Below are 19200 nucleotides of genomic sequence, written 5' to 3'. Positions count from 1 at the left end.
TGTGGAGGGAAACTCAGTATCTCTGACAACAGCCAAACCACCATCCAGCTATCAGCAGCACCAGCATTGCCCATAAGAGGTGCATATTTCCATTTTTTTGTTCCTATCTCTCATTTTTCCTATGCTGTGAACAGAGAACAGATGGTGGGTGTGTGTGTGGGGAGGGGGGGTCTGATAGAGTTGACATCAGTTCCTCCGCTCTGTCCCACTCCTCTGTGTTTTTCTATCAGCTGTGGAATTTGAACCATTCTTCCTTTGGGGTGAGGCCCGTCCCTCTGTCTGCCGCTGCTCAGAGGAGTAGGTTGAATCCAGAGTAGGCTGTGAGTGTGTGTGTGGGTAACTGGGGCTTTCCAGTAGGGTTGCACACCAAACATTCCTGGCTGCTGGATGGCCGACTAGTGGGCCAAGTCCACACAGCTGGGAGTCATATAAGAAGCTGTGTCTTTGTGCAAGTTGAGCAATATCGCGCACACGCATTCGGTCACATGCACACACACGCTGATGCAGAGAAAGGCACACGTAACGGAGTCTGCCTCGAGCCCACACCACACACACACACACACACACACACACACACACACACACACACACACACACACACACACACACACACACACACACACACACACACACACACACACACAACTGGATCCAGAAAGACTGGAGGGATAGTTTGTATGTGCATGCATGTATGTCTGCGTGCACATATGTGTGCAGGGATGAAGAGCTGTCATTATCAATGTGCTAAAATGATCCTCGTACACACACACACACACACACACACACACACACACACACACACACACACACACACACACACACACACATCCTTGGACACCAACATAGCCATTAACACATAGAACATAGAACAGACTCTCACAGTCACTGTACAACAGTGTCTTCTTCTCATACCAGCACCACATGATGTTTGTCCTCTTAAGTAAGTTTTGGAGCAAGAAAATGTAGTGGTGGGGAGGAACAGAGAGAGCGAGAAAGAAGGAAAAAAAGATAGAGAGAGAGAGAGAGAAGCAAGTGATTGTGCTGGTGATGGCAACTGTACAGTTTGTTTCTCTCTCCCTGGCTGCCTCTTTGGTTGTTTTTTAAACAGGGTGTCAGTGAGCAAAGAATGTGTATGCAAGAGCAGAGAGCAGAGCGAGGCGGCAAAGTTAAGGAACATAGGCCCTGTGTTCTGGGAGAAGAGAGGAGAGGGGAAGAGAAAGAAAGAAATTGAGCTGTGGAGAGTAGAGAGAATGGAGGAAAAAGGAGTGCAGATCCTGAGGAAGAGGGACGCGAAGGGGTTTTGGCTGAGGGGAAATGAGAGCAGAGCAGGCAGAGGGAGTGAGAAGGAGAGAGACAGATAGAGAGCAAGTGAGAGAGCGTACGTCAAATGCATTTCACTGTAAACATGATGAATCAGAGGGCAAAACATGTTGCTTGAACCCTCGTTCACCTCACATCTTTCCCCGCTTCCTCTTCTAAGTTTTAACTGAAAAAAGTTTTGAACAGAAGAAACCAAAATAGAAACAGCGAACCCTCCTCTTCCCCCCCCCGACCATCTGCATCAGGGGTGCAGAAAGAGCTATAGCTTTCTGAACTCAACCCTCTCAGAACCGATTCCACATGTAAAACTCCTTTGAACATCTGTCTTAACTTCCTCTAATGTGGTAATCCGCTGCGCTGTGTCACTACCGCTCCCACTCTCTCTGTTTGTACTGTATGTGTGTGAGAGTGAGCATGATTAGCCATACAGGCCTCGTCAGCTGGTCTGAATTATAGTGAGCAAACAAATGCTATTAGTTTGGTCCTCAAAACGGTAAAAAAAAAAAATACTGATATAAAATCAAACACATAAATGCAGCAGTTTTTGGTGCATAATCCTAACAGCCTGCACGTCTTTACCACATGATTTCATGTGTGCAGGAGGTAAAACGCACCTTTGTGAGGCCAGACAGCTTACGTGTGAGGGCATGAGCTGTTTGTGCGTGACTTGGATAAGAAGGTGTCGCGTCCCCAGCGAGGACAGGACAGGGCATGGCCAGACCAGGAGGGCGAGAGGAGATAAGAGAGCCAGTTCATTTGAGGGAGGGTGTCTTCATCCAGTCATGGCCGCTCAGACAGCTCCGGGCTGGTCTGAGGCCAGGGTCTGACAGGGGGGTGAGTGCAGAGACACAGGATGGCTGCGCTGATAGGGAGGTGTATTACACAATCTGCTGACAGAATATGGGGAAAGAGTTCTGGGCTAAAGGTTTTACACACCAAGAATTCTTTCATTTTTGGTTCAGTCAGCACTTTTGGATTGTAATTAAGAAAATCACACAGTTTTCCCTCTTTGTGTCAAAAGAGTTCCTTAAATCCACCACCAAAACTGAACTTTAGTGAGTTTCTTGCCTTTAGGGAACACATGCTCTGCAGTGTGTAACTTCAGAATGACAGATTACCTCAGGCCTGAGATAGGACAGGGTCAGGGTCAGCAAACATTCCAGGCGAAGAGGAACAGGGCTACTCTTTTAACGAACACGGCCGGTGGATTGATATTAATAAAAGTACCTGACAGGGCGCTCTGAGGTTCTAGGCTAGCATATACACACTCTTAATCATGAGTAACGTACAAAGCTTACTCCGGCTTTTTTCACTCACTTAACCCACATGTAAATATTTCTGCTCTGATCTGTTTCACTCCACCAAACCTCTGTTCATTGCTGAGTTCATTTTATCATGTGCGTGCGTGCACGTGTGTTCAAAAACACACAGTGTGTTTTGCCATCGTCACCGAGAGGCACAGCCTGGTTGCTTGGCTGTCGCTCCTCTCTATTTATGCCCTTGTTTGTGTGTGTGTGTGTGTGTGTGTGCTTCTGTGTATGATGGTGGTGTGGAAGTATCACTGCAACAGATATATCTTCCTGTGTATCTGCGTCTGATGATGCATGCATATTTTTGTATCTGTGCGACTCTATGCAATTTGATCCCTGGGTGTCTCTCTCTTTAGCATCTGCTCCTCTCATTTGGGGCAGAAAGCCGATCCCCTTTGGTGAATTGGCTCCAAAGTCAAATGACTGAGGTGTATGCCAGCTAGGTGTTTGAGTGCGTGTGTGCTGCAATCACAGGTTGCATTTCATATCAGAGTTATCTGAAGGCTTTATAGAGATAGTGATGTGCGTATTGTGCAGTACATGTGTTGTTGGATGGGTGTGGTTGTGCTCGCATCCCCTACAGGACTTCGGAGGCTGACCCACGCACTAACTACTTCCCATGTCGGTATGGGACCAAACAGCCCCATATGTCTGGCTTCTGTGTTGCTCACACACTGCGATAATCTCTAGCGTCTCTTATTTTCAACGCCTTCCAGCCTTGGCTGTCTCTTTATCTTCCTGTTTGTTTTCACGTTTCTTGTGTGCCGGTCTATCCACCTGCCTTCCTGTAATAACAACAGCTCACATCCCGTCACACACACTGTTCAGCGGCTGTGGCTTTCATTAATTGAAAATTAAGAAGCTCTAATTTAGCATTTTCAGAGTGACTGGGTGAGAGAGAGAAGCACAGTTCGGTTTTCGTGCTTGTCGATGGGAGAGAAAGTGGGAAAAGAAAGTTCTGGGAGGTTCCCCCGCAGGCGTGATATCACATAGACATTTGCCCTCATGTCATGTGTCCAATGGGAGCTTTAGAAATGTGATGGGGAGCAATGGTTTGGTCATTTCTTCAATCAAACTCTGGCTTTTTGTGATCTTAACTGCTGCTGCTTATAGGCACTATTCAACTAACTCCAATGCAAACCCGTTTGCGCCAATATTAGATGCTCGGAGCAACTGGTCCAGTATGTTCTCATCACAGAGACGCACAAAGCCTTCTTGTTAGAAAGCCTTTCAAACAAATGTTGTGAATGAGGTATTAGGTTTAGGCACCAAAACTGGTGGTTAGGTTTAGGAAAACATTGTTCACTTGCAGTTTCTCATGGGTCTCCGACCTCCACCCTTCTATGGACTTTTTTGCTCTTTATACTACGTCACCTTGCTCCATGCATCTCATCATGCCGTTGATATGATAACGGTGAAATTAGTTGAAAGCGTTCCATATAGATGCTGAAGGCTTGGTTGTGCATCTGTATGAGACGCTGAGGGGTGTGACAAAGCATCGGCATTTGACACTCTGGGAACGAGCCCAGGTTGTTTCAGCTGACACCGCTCCCTGCTGCGCCATCCCCACACCTTACAGGGATGCATGCAAAAATCTTCCCACGCACCCAAACTCATTAGCAGACACAATGACTCAGACAGGCAAGCGTATCAACTCCCGAACCCTCATGCACAAACTCCTTCATAAAGACATAAACACACTGACACATGCGGACGCTCTCCACCTGTCTACATGTCTCTGTCTCTTCTCTTGTAAGAGCTGGAGGATTTAAACTAATCTGTGCTGAGAGAAACGCCCAAGGGTGCCATTCCTGCTAATCAGGGTCAGACCAGTTTCAGTGTTGGCCAAGGCACTCATGAAACCGCAGGCTTTTAATCTGTAATTGTGTTATTGTGTGTGCTCGTGTGATTGTACACGTCCACACGTTAAGGTGTTTCCCTTCACATCTATTTTTATACAAACGCTCTGTTGTCTTTCCGCGTGCCAGCTGATTGAGTTTTTTTTTTTTGCAGTTTCAGGAGGCTGATGCAACCTGACTGACACTCTTGTCTCTCTCTTACCCACATATGCAAGCACACACACATTTGTGCTTCTATACTTGGGAGGGCTGCATTCCCTAGCCCCTTACCATAACCTTAATCATCACATGGAAATGCTTAACCGTAATTCAAATTTGTACCTAACTCTAACCTAAGCCTTAAAACCAAGTCTGGTCTCTCAAAATTTTCTCCCTCCCAACGTCCAAACTCAAATTGGTACTCAGATAGATGCCACACACACACACACACACACACACACACACACACACACACACACACACACACACACACACACACACACACACACACACACCAGAATGATGACTCATATTAGATAACTGAGGGTAGCAAGTTGCAGATGTGAGCTCTGCCATCATCCCAGTCAGTGTTTGTCTGACTGTCTGTGGTTTGCTCCTCCATAAAAATCTGAAATTGACTCACCCGTCATTACGTGGTGCGGTTAGACAGTTTCAGCTTGGATCTATTTTTAGTCATTACGTACTTCAGGGACCCCTCCCTCAATTTAAACAACTGGAAGGAAAAACTTGAAACTTAAAAGTCATGTTGCTTCTCTGTGCTCGTGTAGAGAGTCATACATCGTGACATGTAAAAACAACCATGATTGTCAAAGTAAATCAATGCAATTCAAGGGCAACGCACTGAAACCTGCTGAAATGTTAGCTCCAGCTCATATCCAGATCTGTCTGGATGATAAATCACTCTGTAAATCAGTGGAGATCATCTGAGGAAAGACAATTTTTAAATCGTCAAACAATCTGCCGATGAAATAATCTCCCTCTTTGTTTTTCTCCCTGCGCCCACTAAAATACATCACTCTCATTTCAACATAAATATTTAATCAATAACATCAATATCATCCCTATTTAATATCATGTGCTACTTAATACCGATGCATTTCTCAACAGAGGTCATGTTGTACCGACTTATTGACTTCCTGTGTGTTCCATTATGGCTGTTATGGTTTACTGTTAAATTGCCTTTTACTTCCCCCTCAGTGCAATGATCAATAATACAGTAGGGACATACTGTACAACCAAATGCTTGAAAGCTACGACGAGCTGTACAGAACAGTTTGACATGAGAATATGTTACATTTTGAGTACAAATTTTATCTCAGTGTGTTTCATCTGAGCATTTGTCTGGTTTGACTGACCTCTGCTCACAAGTGGTTGGGATTAGCTGGGATCAACAGTAATGCACCATCCAAAAGAGCTTCCACCCTGTTGCCCCTTGCCCTTATTTAAATGATTAAGGCCTGTGTGGCAGTGCCGCAGCTTGGCAAGTGAATGACATGCGGTCACAGTGTGCCAACCGGTGTGCGGTGACTATTATATGCCGGCTTTGTCACCGCGCCACGGCGCAGCAGAGCGGAAATAACCGGACACCAGTATAGATTTTTCCATCACACTATTTTAGGATGTCGACTGTGCATAGTGTATCAGCTGTGTGTGTGCATGCATGTGTTCTGTCATGTTTAATGATGTCCCTGCAATTGAAGATAACACGCTGACCTCCATTTTGACACATTCAAGCAGCATGCAGAGTATTGCATTACACTGCTGTTGGGTGAAAATCGTGTCCGTACATTTGGTGTTTTTTTTGTATTTGCAGGGCAGCTGAAGGGTTGCACAGCTCCTGCACTGCCTGAGAAAATGCTTTTACTTCTCAGGGTTAGCAAACCACCTCAGACTCGTATTGGATGAAATCAAAATTGCATCGCCGTTGAGATACATGGCTGCTTTTGCTCCGTCTGTGAGATACGAGGTTTTCACTGCACAACAGGTTTGTTTTTGTTTGTGCAAGTGCAATACAATATGAGGAACTCTAACAGAGCAGCACAAATGGATAAACAACACGCAGGCTATTTGAAGTAAACACAACAAAGGGCCTTCCTGTTATGCCTCGGCTCTCTGTAATGTGGTTTATTTGTCTGTCTGTGTCTCAGACTGTCTGTGATTTTTGCTTTTTTACACTCCTTTTCTTTCCCTCCCCTCGGTTTCCTCCTCTCTATTTCTGTATCTGTGAGCAAGTGTGTTTTAAATAGAAGCAGACTGATACTGGATTTCCAAGCCTGACACCAATATAGATATTTAGGATTAGTCATGCTGAAAAAGGACAACACATTAGTAGATATTGATGAGATTGCAGGATAAACGGTGAGATTATCAACAGTTTATCAGCAACAGAATTATTGTCCTTAAGCCTCTAAAAGTTATTCCTAGAAAACAATGAAAGTATATGACTTTAGTTTAACTGGTTGCCCCTGGTGGACATTATGCGACCCGTGATGAGGGCTCCCATGCAGACTTTGCTTCATTTGAAGGGCTGACAAGCTTAAAAGCGTTGGGAATCTCTGCTATACTTCGCAGAGTGTTTTGGGTTGATGTACTGCCTGTGTGCAGTGTGATCTCGGCAGGGCTACAGCTCTGCCTCTCTGTGCCAGACTGAAGTCCAGAGGTGTTTGACTTGGCTTTACTCTCTGTTTGATCAGGCTGTTTCTGGAATACTGACTGACCTGTGCTCAGGCCAAATGCATCTCTCCCGCCTCACAACTTTAACATTTTTCCATTTGCTCTTGCCCCTCCTCCTGGTTACTGTCACACTGGTCAGACCTTTTCATGATTGAATTCAATTTCAAGCATTTTTTAATGTTATAAGTCAAGTATTATGGCTGTCGCACTGTGCTAATGCATGACCAGATGCAACTTAAACATTTTCTGTCCTGCACTCGAGAGGAATGAGCACTCCATTTGCCCTCCCTCACCTTTTCCTGTTTGTTGTCTGATCTCAGTCCCAGTCCAAAGTTTACTCTGATACATCCTCACCAGAGTGTGAGAGTGGCTGCAGACCTGTCTGAGGTTCAGAGAGGTTACCAACATTCCCAACATCACCACAGGTAGCAGTGAGGTGTCAATGCCTGTCTGGAAAGAGATTCTGGCCTATTACAAATTACAGTACTTTGTTGTTGGCTGTCCATTGATGTGATGGTAATGGGCTGGTCGGTAATGCTCTGAAAGGTACCTTAAAGTATGCGCGCAAATGAAGGAGACTGATTTTTGCCACAATAGACCACAGTGAAGGAAAGACTGGAGGAAGCAGGATGCAAAACATCACTTTGTTTTCAATTTAACACAGGATAAAAAATCCATCCATCTAGCTTTTGCTTGCCATCACCACATTGATGAGCTCCAGGAACAAAGTGCAGGTAGTCCATGATGAGCTCCTCCGTTATCCCTGCTGATGGATCTTCTAAAGGACGTATTAAGAAGTTATGATGGAGTATACCTGGTGGATTAAATCAATTTCAAAGTGACAATGAACCCACGGCGTGTCTGGGGAGTAAGTGTTATAAATCTAATCAGACGTGGCATAGAGAATATGTTCAGTGGATTACACTTGTTAAACTTGTTCAAGTCATGATGCAGCACAGATGTTGGATGTTGTTATGACCTCGGTGAGTCAGAATCTCACCATCATCCTGTCTGCTCTCTATTCTCCAGTGTATTCTTCAGCTTGGCGTCGGTCTCAAAAGAGGCTGTGCAGTTTTTTCTTCGTATTTCTGTCATTTGTTGTGTAGTCCAGCATTTCTATGGAAAGTGCAGATGAATACCAAATGGATAACAACAGGATGTGCGACATTTGTTTCCTGTGGTATTTAAATGGTCACCACGGATGACATTGGAGCAACCTAAATACTGATGTGTTGCTTCATGCAGACCCAGATGACATTCATATACACAAAAAGATCAAATCTACTTAAGATGAAATATCTTAAATCAAGGTAATGTATGCTTGTTTAATGTCTGACAAGATTTTATGTCTTTAATTATCTTAGTAAGATATTATATCTTTATTCTTAGATTTGTTAGTGGTTCAGACAAATGTTATCAGCCTAGCTGCACTGCTTTAAAGACAGCTGTGGGTTCTTTGACACTAGACACATTTACTGGTTCTAAAAATCTTTGAGTGAATATTACTGTTCTGTTGGCAGATAGTTTTGCTTATTTTAGATAATATTTCACCCATTTTATTGCAGGTTTTTCTTGTTTTTGAGAGCTGTTTGGGATTTTAGACCAGGCTCATTGGTATGCCCACAGGATCACATTATTCTTTCAGTCTCTAGTCTTCAGCTGTCTCTGTAGTCCGGGGCCTTATAAACTAAGACCTGCTGATGCTGATTCCTTCAGCTTGTGGTCTTATATTAACTCTCTTCCTGTTCTCCATCCTCATTTCCATATGTGTGTCATCCTCAACCTGATTCTCACACCCCACCATGACATCATCTCCAGCCAGGCCCTTAACCTATAAGCGACTAGCTCATCTTCATCCCCATAATGCCCTCAGACCTGCACAGCCATTGAATGCACCAAGCCCTTACTGGCCCAGCGCTCACTTCCCAAGGCTATTAAACAGATCTTTCACTTTGCTGGAGCATTAAGCACACTATCCAGTACATGTGTCCCCTTATGAGTCATCAGCCACTGTGATCTACACATAATCTCTGCTGATCACTATGTGGATATTTTAATGCAAATGTAAATAATAATAATGTGAAATCCATACATTCTAGTCCATATAATACAGTATGATCTGTGCTCAAACACGACACTATACCTCCCTCAACATTTCAGATTTGAAACGTGCTAATTTTCCAGTGACGTGAACTATCACTTTAAGAGTTTGCAGCTGAAGAGAGCCTTAATAAGATTAGCCCTGCCACTTGACAGCCACAGCTTAAGAGGCACCTCTACTGACCTGTGTGTCTCTGTCCAGCAGAGAGTGTGCATGCGTATTTGTTTGTGTGTGCATGAGATTTTCAAAATTGTGTTTTTTTAGTGGTAGAGTTGATGCATCCAGGTTTTTTGTGTGCACATTTATGCCTTTATGTGTCTATACATGGGCTTGAACATAACAAGACGAGCAAGACATGCCTGTGCAACCTCAATCCCTTCAAGTCAGACAGTATATCATGACTTCAGACCTCTGCTAGGTTTGTCATTATCATGGAAGATTTGTGAAGAATTTAGAGCACCCGCTCAACCGTTCAGCCTCTCAAAACCACCTTTCTACCTTGCCTGTCCCCAGACACGCTCCTGTGTTAGCCTGTGATTTGAGATAAAACAGGTTTAAAATTACAGGCAAAGATTTTACACCAACAACAAAACAGTTCATCACGCAAAAGACGCATGGAATCACTGGTATTTCTCAAGTGTTTCCTGCTTTGTTTTAACTGCTCCTGCCAAGGAAACCACATGAAGGCTGGGGTAACTAACCTGACATGGGCATGGGCTGATGGCAGATGCGCTGTTGGTGGTGGTGGTGGCTGGGCATGCCAGATGCCACATGACTCCAAATGGGCGGCTTTGGCAGTTACTTAGGGACAGTGAGGAATATGCTGCACTGAGTTCTTGTTTATCACAGGCACCACTTTGTGAAAGCCAGGCACCCCACTGTGAAACATTTAAGTTGGCATTAATATCATAATCAGAGGTCTGTTTATTCTCAAGCAGACAGCAGGCCGCAAAACACCCCCAACCTACCCCACCACACACCCTCAGCAGTGCTGCCTTCCTCCTTCACTCATCCCACCCTCCATCCTTCCCTTCTGTTCAGCCATTCCCACCCAGCCTTTGCCCCAGGACCTCAAGCCACTTAACATTCCCGACATATTCCACCATCGACGCCAGCACAGACCTGACCTGATCAGCATTAGGACACTTATCAGGCTCGCAAAACGACTGTCATTTCACATCCTGTGGCAGCGGTGGAATAATAGCTAATGACAGGTATATCAGCAGAAAGTGCTTAACTCTTATCTCCTGTTTGGGAAGCTGGAGACCTTGAACATGGTTTATTCTAATTTTATGACAGCAGCTTATAAATAGTTTATGATTTGAACTAGATAACTGATGTTGTAAAAGGGTACATTAAATCAATACCTCACATACACTGTTAAGGTCAAATTTGCAAGGGTCAGAACATAAGGAGGTGTGTCTCCTTGGCACACAATGGCATTTAAGAAAAAGCACATTCAGTAGTTTCTAGCACCTTTTAATCCACTGTAGTGGTTTTCTTTTTCTGTTGTGAGTGATATAACTTCATTAGGATAACGAGGTAACAACAGCTGGTCACACACATGGACTTTTCCAACCGACTGTAGATAAGACAATCTACTGACAACTTAGCATGTAAACAATATCCGCGGCCGCCCTCCCTCTTCGCTCTGTCTGTCTGTCTCTTTCTGCACTTTCTCTCAGGCCTTATCTAGCATTGAATGTTTCTCACTTAAACTCACACTCTGCTAACATGCCCCATCGCCAAATAGGCCGGCTGTTACAAAACACACTCTGTTTCATGCCAGGGTGCCAGCTCTGGCAACACATCTCAGCCACTTCTTCATGTCAGCGTGTGTGTGTGTGCGTGTGTGTGTGTGTGTGTGTGTGTGAGAAAGAGAGAAAAATTAAGAGCTGGACTCAAAACGAGATCCGGAGAGTCAGAGATTGACATAGATGTATGTGTATTTCTATTTCTCAGTTTCTCACTGTTCCTCTAACGCTGATCTTTGAGCGATGCCAGTTTCCCACACGCTCGTTTCACTTCATTCTCACCCTTGACCTTTGACCTCTGAATTTCCTTCCCAGAGGAACACATTTGAATTCCTGTGCTGTTGCATTTTTTTTTGTCCCTCTGCGATACAAAATGCCTGCCAAAATCATCCTGCCAAACAAACAGGCTAATGATCTCATCCACATACGTACATGTGGTATGTAATGTTTGTTCCTGTGTGTGTGTGTGTGTGTGTGTGTGTGTGTGTGTGTGTGCGTGTGTGCGTGTGTGTAAGGGTGTGTGTCTGAAGGTAGAATTTAATCTTTGATACTGTTATCAGTTCCATGGTGCTGTAGGACTGTTTGGAAGACCCACTGCAGCTCTGACCTACTTGTGTCAGTGTACGGGCTGCATGTGGACTGTTTTTCATAGAGTGTGTGTTGCATGCGTGTGTGTTTATTAGGGGCGGTGTGTGTTTGAGGCGAACTCTCTGTGGACGTGCCGAGTGTGAGAAGCTGGGTGTTTTGACAGCTTTAGAGCAGTTCCAGTACAGTGCTGGGGCAGGGGGTGTGTGGGCCTTTTGGACATTCGGGTGAGCTGTGGAGGTGAGAATAGGGTCAGTGGAGGAGTGGACAGGAGGGGGTGAGGCGAAGGGAAGAGTTTCAGTCCAAAATGCTGCACGGCCATAAAAATGATACCTGATATGCATTGCTCAATATTAAATAAACTCATGATGTCACCTGAAATCGATCCCTCTGAGCTGGCGCTTGCACCGTGATGTAAACAAGAAGAGAATTTTACTGAAAACCAGCAGTTATTTTACAAGAGCAGGAACCATATTTTTTAAACGGTGGATTGCAAAATGAAGCCCTTCTTGATGGAAAGTCAGATGGAGGCATTGGCAAAAGTGAACATATTGCGAAAGCATTGTCGCCAGGATGCTAAATGACGCAATCAGTTGTCTGGTTTCTCTTCAAATGTGCAAAAAATCCCAGCCTGCCACTAAATAAAACTTATGAGTTAATATTTAGAAAGAGAACTTGTGATTTACTGAACTTTAATAAAATGTTTTCATCTAAATAAGCAAATTTAAATGCGCCAGTCCCTCAATAAAACTTGAGGAGCACTGGATGGCGCTGAATATACTGCAGCCTAAACTGAGTGTTTGTCCGAACAGCAGGACACTCCTTGTCGAAGAAATCATGCCAAAGAGTGATCTCAGCTCATTCTCCCAACTTTAATCTCACCAAAGTGTAAAAGCTATGGGAGTAGACTTCCCACACAGTTAATAAAAGAGCCATAAAGCTCGTAAACAAAGCCGCACAGTCCTTTTCGTACTACTGTAGCTGAAAAGGCCAGACATCACCTCAGACTGAGCTGCTTGAGCGTTCTCTCACAAGTACACCTCTCCAACAAAGGGGCTGCCTCTCCACATTTCTAAGCCCTCTCAGTGCCTGCGCTGTTGAACCCCTGCTTTCTCCTGCAGCATTCCAGCCCATCTTTCATGCTGTTTCATTCTGCCCATGCCAGCCAGGTCAGGGGGCAGTGTTTTCTCAGGGCTTCAAGACAACTGGATATAAAGCAGACATCTCCACTAGTTACACATTGAACTGCTGTGCACTTAATTGTGGTGTTGGTGCTGAGTAATTGCGTGTGTGCTTGTGCATGTTGTGTGCACATGCGAACACACCTCTGCAGGGACACAGTGAAGAGCACAAGGGTGAAGTAGTAGATTTTTGCTATAGCATGATTCAGTAACTCTTTCACTCTCTGCATATAATTTGAGAGACACTGCTGGTCTACGGTAAGATCTGTCAGAAAGATGCAAGCTCTTTGCGTAGTGGTCTTGAGTGACAGCGCTGACATGATGTCGCAGAGAGTTTGTGTCAGAGAAGTCAGTACCAAACTCTACCAGCAGATGTCTGTCTTCAGTCTCCCACAGTCCTGTTAGAAAGTTGGCAGTTTAGACCGTCCAGGGTCCCCACGTGGCCGAACACTGTCCCAAATGAATTATTCGATAAAACACAATCTAATACAAATTCCACGTTCTCCTCTTATCTCCGGTTGCAGGCATGGCTGTAATGAAAGGCAGATGCCCTCAAAAGAGGGTTCTTGTCTGAAAAACATGTCTGGGCAAAGTCTTGCTTTGGATAACATCACATCTACAAAGCAGTTAAAGATTACGTTAAAAATAGTTCTGCTGGCAGAATAGTGAGGTTTTTTTTTTTGCCTCTTGGCGACTTGGAAGCATTTTTCTTCCTTGGTACAGATTAACATTCCAGGAATGAATTCCCAGACATTGACATCTTGGAAAAATATGAGGGTAAAAGACTGGGTATTTTCCACAGCAATCCATGATCTGCCTTTTTTTTTTCTTGGCTCCTGTATTGGCTTTTGTAGCAATACACGTGTTGCTATGTGGTAGCTAGTTGCTATGCCTGAACTCCCAGAATAACCATAGAAGACAAATTCTCAACATTGCCCATGAGTAATAACTATTGCATCATTTATCTGGATGTTGGGTTTGACAGGGCCTGACTTGTATGATTAAAGGAGAAATTAGGATAAGAAATTAGATATTTACATTTCTGCACATTTAATAATTTGTATTCATTCTGCTAATTGTTTGCCATGCTTTTTTCCCTTTTATGCACCCTGTCCCTCGTGTCTGGGTAACAATGACAGCTGAGAGTCATAGTGACTCCAGCACAGTGGTGGATGTGAGCGCTCCTCTAACAAAAGGCAGCGTGCCTTGCGGGATGTTTTGAGTTAACAGGATGGAAAGAGCACAGTTTCAGGGCGGGGATACTATAAACTCTGCAGGATGTGATTGGCTCTTGTGCTCTAATCTCTCATGACACCTTAAAGTACTCCTCTTCAGCTCCAACATCCGAGAGCTAATGTCTTCAATGGGCCCTGCGCCTTGCTTGGAGTCTAGATCTGCTTTTGCTGGGTGATATTTATGTTAAAGACAACTATTTGATGGCTTTGATATTAGAAGTCACACATCTGAACCGAAAATGTAAGAGAAAATACAAACGCCAGGTGTTGAATCTGATGTTTTTATTGATGCACAATCAAAAAGTTGTGTAATATCACTTGGCCTTATCATTAAGTACCTTTATGTTTTCTAATAGTCTACCATCAATACGTTACGGCTGTGCATCTGAGGCATCAATTGTGATGGAGACAGGTCAGGAGCGCCGCTTTACACCTAATGTCTTTTTTTCTGACAGCCCCTGAACGCAGCACAATATGAGATGGGCAACTTGTGTCGTGACGCGGCGCCGTGGAGGCGTGCCTCTGATGAAATCAGCTGGGGAAACAACAACAGAAAAGGGGGGTGGCTCAGACCAGGAAAATCTTCACGCCAGTTATGTGTAGGTTTCATCCCAGCGAGCGTCCGAGTAGAATCACCGCAGCATCGTATCAGCTCCGCAGCGGCGAGTCGCTACTTGTTGAGGACTGCGAGACGCTGGAATAAAGAGGCAGCGAGGGGAAGGAAGAGGAGGAGGATGTGACAGGGCAGAGGTCCTGTGCGACGTCCGCAGCAGCCTATATGTGCTCTTTGACAAACAACGGGACCACCGCGACCGCCTCCTCATTCTGCGCGCGTCTTTGTCCGGTTTGAGTGACCGGCTGAACCACCAGCAGAGTGGCATGTGGGTCAATTCCGGAACCGTCGGAAGGTAGGGACCCCTCCTGCAGCGATACTGGGTCACATGCTTCCAATGCGATTCTCGTTGTGCACAAAGCAATCGGCGCAGCGCTCGTCATATCCTTTACTCTAAAGATTCTTAAATCCTCAGCTGCGCTCCATTCATATGAGCTCATTGTTCCTAATGGGTTTTTAATCTCCTCTTATATCTCCACAGCGCCCATGTAATAGTCCCCAAAGCTCTTATACTTCACATGTATTCGGTTGTTTTAGAAAGAGATGCTACAGTGGAAGATTATTGTATTTTTTTTATTCCACATGTGCTGCACAGACTTCTGCTCACAGCCTGTCGATTCAGTGTTGTGGTGCCGCGGATGGGCTTGGCCCCTTACGCAAGACTTATCAGCGCATCATTTGGGAAGTAGGCTGATATCCACCTGCCTTTAATAACATCCATATGTGAGACACATCTTACCATCGCGCTGAATGCCTCGTGCACCCATTATCTTATCTCCCCGGATGACAATAGATTGTCTGGATTGTTGAATCGGTTTCCGAAGGAAAAAAAAAATTATGAATGAGCCAGGTGGTTATGAATGGCTGCGGGGAGAGGGAGCACACGAGGTGCTTTTCATTGATGAGAGTAGTGATGCTCCGCCACGGTGTTTACTGGAGCAGCATGCGGATCCCAAACTGTGACAATAGATAAGGGACGCTATCTCCAATTATAAAACCGAAGCCGCCTCACGCGCACAAGGACATGCACACACAAACACACGCGCACACAGACACACATTGTAATGCTGATCCCATGGCTATGACGTCATCAGAGGGATTGTGTTACGCAGGTAGCTGAAGCTGGTGAAGAAGACTCTCTCTGCTACCTGGAAATGATGGAATGATATTCTGATATGAGGAGTTTCTGTCTGGCCACATTTTAAGCCCCAGTCATCAGAAATCTGTCAGATCTCATCTGGTTGTATAAACAATTTGGCACACTTGCCTTTCATATTGTGCACTCTTTGTCTTTTGGCTGGTACTTGTCCCCTGAAAGATGTCTATTAATGGCCACACTGTGAGTCTAACTCATGCAGCACATTTGTGGAAACACCAACTGTTCACAATTTCATCATTTATTTTTGTGTCGTTAAATATTCTGTTTGTGCAGTTCTCCTTCTACATCCTGTTAAGAAATATTTTTGGTTGTGGTTTCAGAGCGTCTGTCACTGCTGCTGTTAATGAATCAATGATCAGGGCTGTCATTATGTGTACTGTCAGATGGATCTGGAACAGAGCTCCTTATTGTTCCGGTTAGGCACTACGCCCAAAGCTTTGACTGTGTCAACAGCTTTGAGATAACATGCAGTACAGCACTGACGGAGCCACATGGAAGAGTCAGCCAGCATTATAAGGTTTGCTTGAGTGATCTGACCCCTGTTGGTGTGAACCTTTTTAACTGTGTTCACCACTGTTGGTGGTGTGTTTGTGAGCTAATAGTCTGATAATTGGGATCCAGGCTATTTTTGAGTTGTAAGGACCAAGGCTTTATATTCTGGCCCATTTTTTAAAGATGTTTTACATTATGTTTAAATCCCCTGTTCCATTCCCAAAGGAGACACGTGGCCTGGAATATCATCTTCCAGACAAACTCAATCCACCTCCCCATTGACAAAGTTGCAGCAAGATGTGGGTCACTGACTGAGTCCTTTGGTTCAGTTCTATTAATTCACATTTGCTTTGACTCGGTTTCAGTGAAAATTTGGCACTTGTTATTTTCCAAATTCTCATATGGTTCATGAACGCATCGGCTCACATGAGGTGCTGTGTCATGCCTCAAGCGCATTTTATTGTTGTCAAACATTAAACATCTGTACAAATATGAAGCTGAATTTGCACTTTTTACGTTAATGCAGCATGTTGTATATGAAAGCAGCTATTTGCAAGAATATTTTGCTCCTTGAAATCTGACTTAAAACAGGTTGCTGGCGAATGGCAAAAGGAACTGACAGCTCATCTGTTTATTTTACGAAAAAGTTCTTGAGAAGAAGAAAATAGTAAAGGTGTGTGTGAAAGAGGGAGAGGTGATAGAAGTGAATGACACTCATAGTGGGAGATGCTGTATAGAGAAATAATGTACTGGAATGGATACTGGGAAGTATAAGGGCGTGGAATAGAAACCAGACGAAGACAGACGAGTTAAGAGAGAGATGGAGAGCATTAGTAGGTGGAAAATATGGCCAGGGGAGGAGGAGGAGCAAGAAGAGGAGGGATAAAGGAAACGAGGGCATCAAGAGAAGCCTTCCTGTGTTTACAAAGCATTACTGCAGCACGAAGAAGAGGGGAAGAAGGCTCAAGCAGGCGGACATGCTGCTCCCAAAGACCCTCTCAGTAATTAGGATAGATGCGTATGTATGCGCCGTCTGCCACGGGCCGTGCAGTAATACCAGTACCATCTGCAGTGGGTGAGGCAAGTACGTGCCGGCATGCATGTGTGTACGCATGTCTGTGTTACTGCGTGTGAGTCTGAGGTCTACTGTCAGCCATCCAAGAAGCCAAACAGAGGCCACAGACCAGGTTATGTAACCAGTCTGTGCCAGCTGCGCCTGTGGCAGTCACTGTCAAACACCCACATAACACACACAAACACACTTTTCCCACATACACATGAGCAAACACACCGGAAAAGTAAACACAAATATGGATGAGGAGGCTTTTTTTTGTGAGAGCGGACTTTTGATAAAAAAAGGTTAGAGAAAAATTAGGTTGCATACATGATTGCACATGTAGCCGTTGTTTCTTCCAACAATTACACATGAACACTTTGACTACGCAGCCAAGCATGTGATAGTGTAAACCCTATAGCTCTGTGTGAGTGCGCAAGTGTTGGTCCATGTATAAAGTGGATGGTTATTAGGGTCATTTATTTTTTTTTGCAGGGCTGGGTAGGGGCAGCAGAGAGGCAGGCGGCTTCATCGTGGCATTGGGGTGAACTCTAGCCCCAAGGAAGTGGACAAAAAGAGGCAGATGGGGGCTATGGGGGGTTTTGGGATGAGCGGTTGCTGCCAGTGGATTGCTGAAGGTGTTACATAACAGAGAGATGGAGACAGAGGGGGAAGCAAAGCGGGTGTGGGAGGGCTGTCTGCTTAATGCTGCTCCTTGATTGCTATCCAGAAAAGTGCAAGGTCATAGATGGATAGATGGATGACCGCTAATAAAAGGGGATGAGGATGGATGTGAGAGATATAACTGGGAGAGGGCGAGGAAGAGAGGTTACTGCCAGACAACAAGGGAAGTGATGGATGGAATAGTGGTGAGATGGAGCATTACATTAGGGGAAGAAATGAGAATGAGGGAGTTTGTCAGCGGATCAGGAGGTTTGGTTGAGTGGGCACAGCTGGGAGCAAAGCAGACAGACCTAGACAGACTGAAGGATAAATGAAAGGATTTAGAAAAGAGGCAATGAGTGAGTACAAAAAAACAAGAGGTAAAGATGTCAGGAAGTCTGCAGTGAGACAGAGCTGTAATCCATCTCCTTATGAAACCCCCTCTGGCCTTAAAGCAAAGCCATACTGAGACGCACACTGTCCAAATTATGCATGAGCTTCTTTGTCTGTCTGGTCCTCCTGCACCAAACACACACACACACACACACACACACACACACGCACACACCAACACACACACACACACTGAGTCAATCCGTGACATTCCAGAGTAAACCAGAAGGTCGGTGTTTGTGTGTTGAGTGGGCGTTTGAGTTCCTGTCACAGTGTTCCTCTCACTGTGGTCTTGCCTGCACCCATCAATATGTCACTATAAGACACAGAAATACATGCACGAAAACTGGGACAGAATCTCATTGGCGCTTTCACACGTTTCCTTGCTACATTCCAACACTTCTTTGTCCTTGCGGCCTCCTTTGCTGCCATGCTGGGAAGATGACCCTGGGCAGCAGATGAAGTCTAGACGTCTGAGTACAGTTCACTATAGGTCGTTGGCTAAAAATGAAACCTGAGCTTTACAGCTTCTCTTTCCGCCCCTCTGAGCTGCGCTGCTCTGCTCTACAGTCTGTGGCTTCGGCCCATCCCTCAGTCATGCAATTAAAAATAATGGCTGAAGTTTGGGAAAGCTCATAAAGCTCAGATATAAACACGAGTGCAGGTGCTTGTCTGTCAAGCGCAGTGATGTGTGCCGACCGACACACGACCAGGCCCTTTGCTCGGAGCCCGCTGCAGAGCCTCAGATGGAGGATGATATCTGGGAGCCACGTACTCTTGATCCCCCTGAGAAACTGTCCACGCCACC

The 19200-nt window shown here is 44.9% G+C and overlaps 1 protein-coding gene across 2 annotated transcripts in view; it reads left to right on the top strand.

The window, feature by feature from the left end:
- Positions 1–19200, top strand: part of rhobtb4 (Rho related BTB domain containing 4) — a 41325-nt gene that overhangs the window by 1125 nt on the left and 21000 nt on the right. Inside the window, exon 1 of one of the 2 annotated variants that reach the window (XM_070963890.1) lies at positions 14588–14926. The exons of the other annotated variant lie outside the window; for it this stretch is intronic. Within the exon in view, the coding sequence (XP_070819991.1) occupies positions 14898–14926 (29 nt within the window). The 5' untranslated portion in view covers positions 14588–14897. Of the gene's footprint in view, positions 1–14587; positions 14927–19200 lie in introns of those variants that run through there. 2 annotated transcript variants of the gene reach the window in all.

Source organism: Chaetodon trifascialis, chromosome 6 (assembly GCF_039877785.1).
Source record: "Chaetodon trifascialis isolate fChaTrf1 chromosome 6, fChaTrf1.hap1, whole genome shotgun sequence".
NCBI classification, from domain to species: Eukaryota; Metazoa; Chordata; class Actinopteri; order Chaetodontiformes; family Chaetodontidae; genus Chaetodon; species Chaetodon trifascialis.
This window is presented reverse-complemented; position numbering and strand designations above follow the sequence as displayed.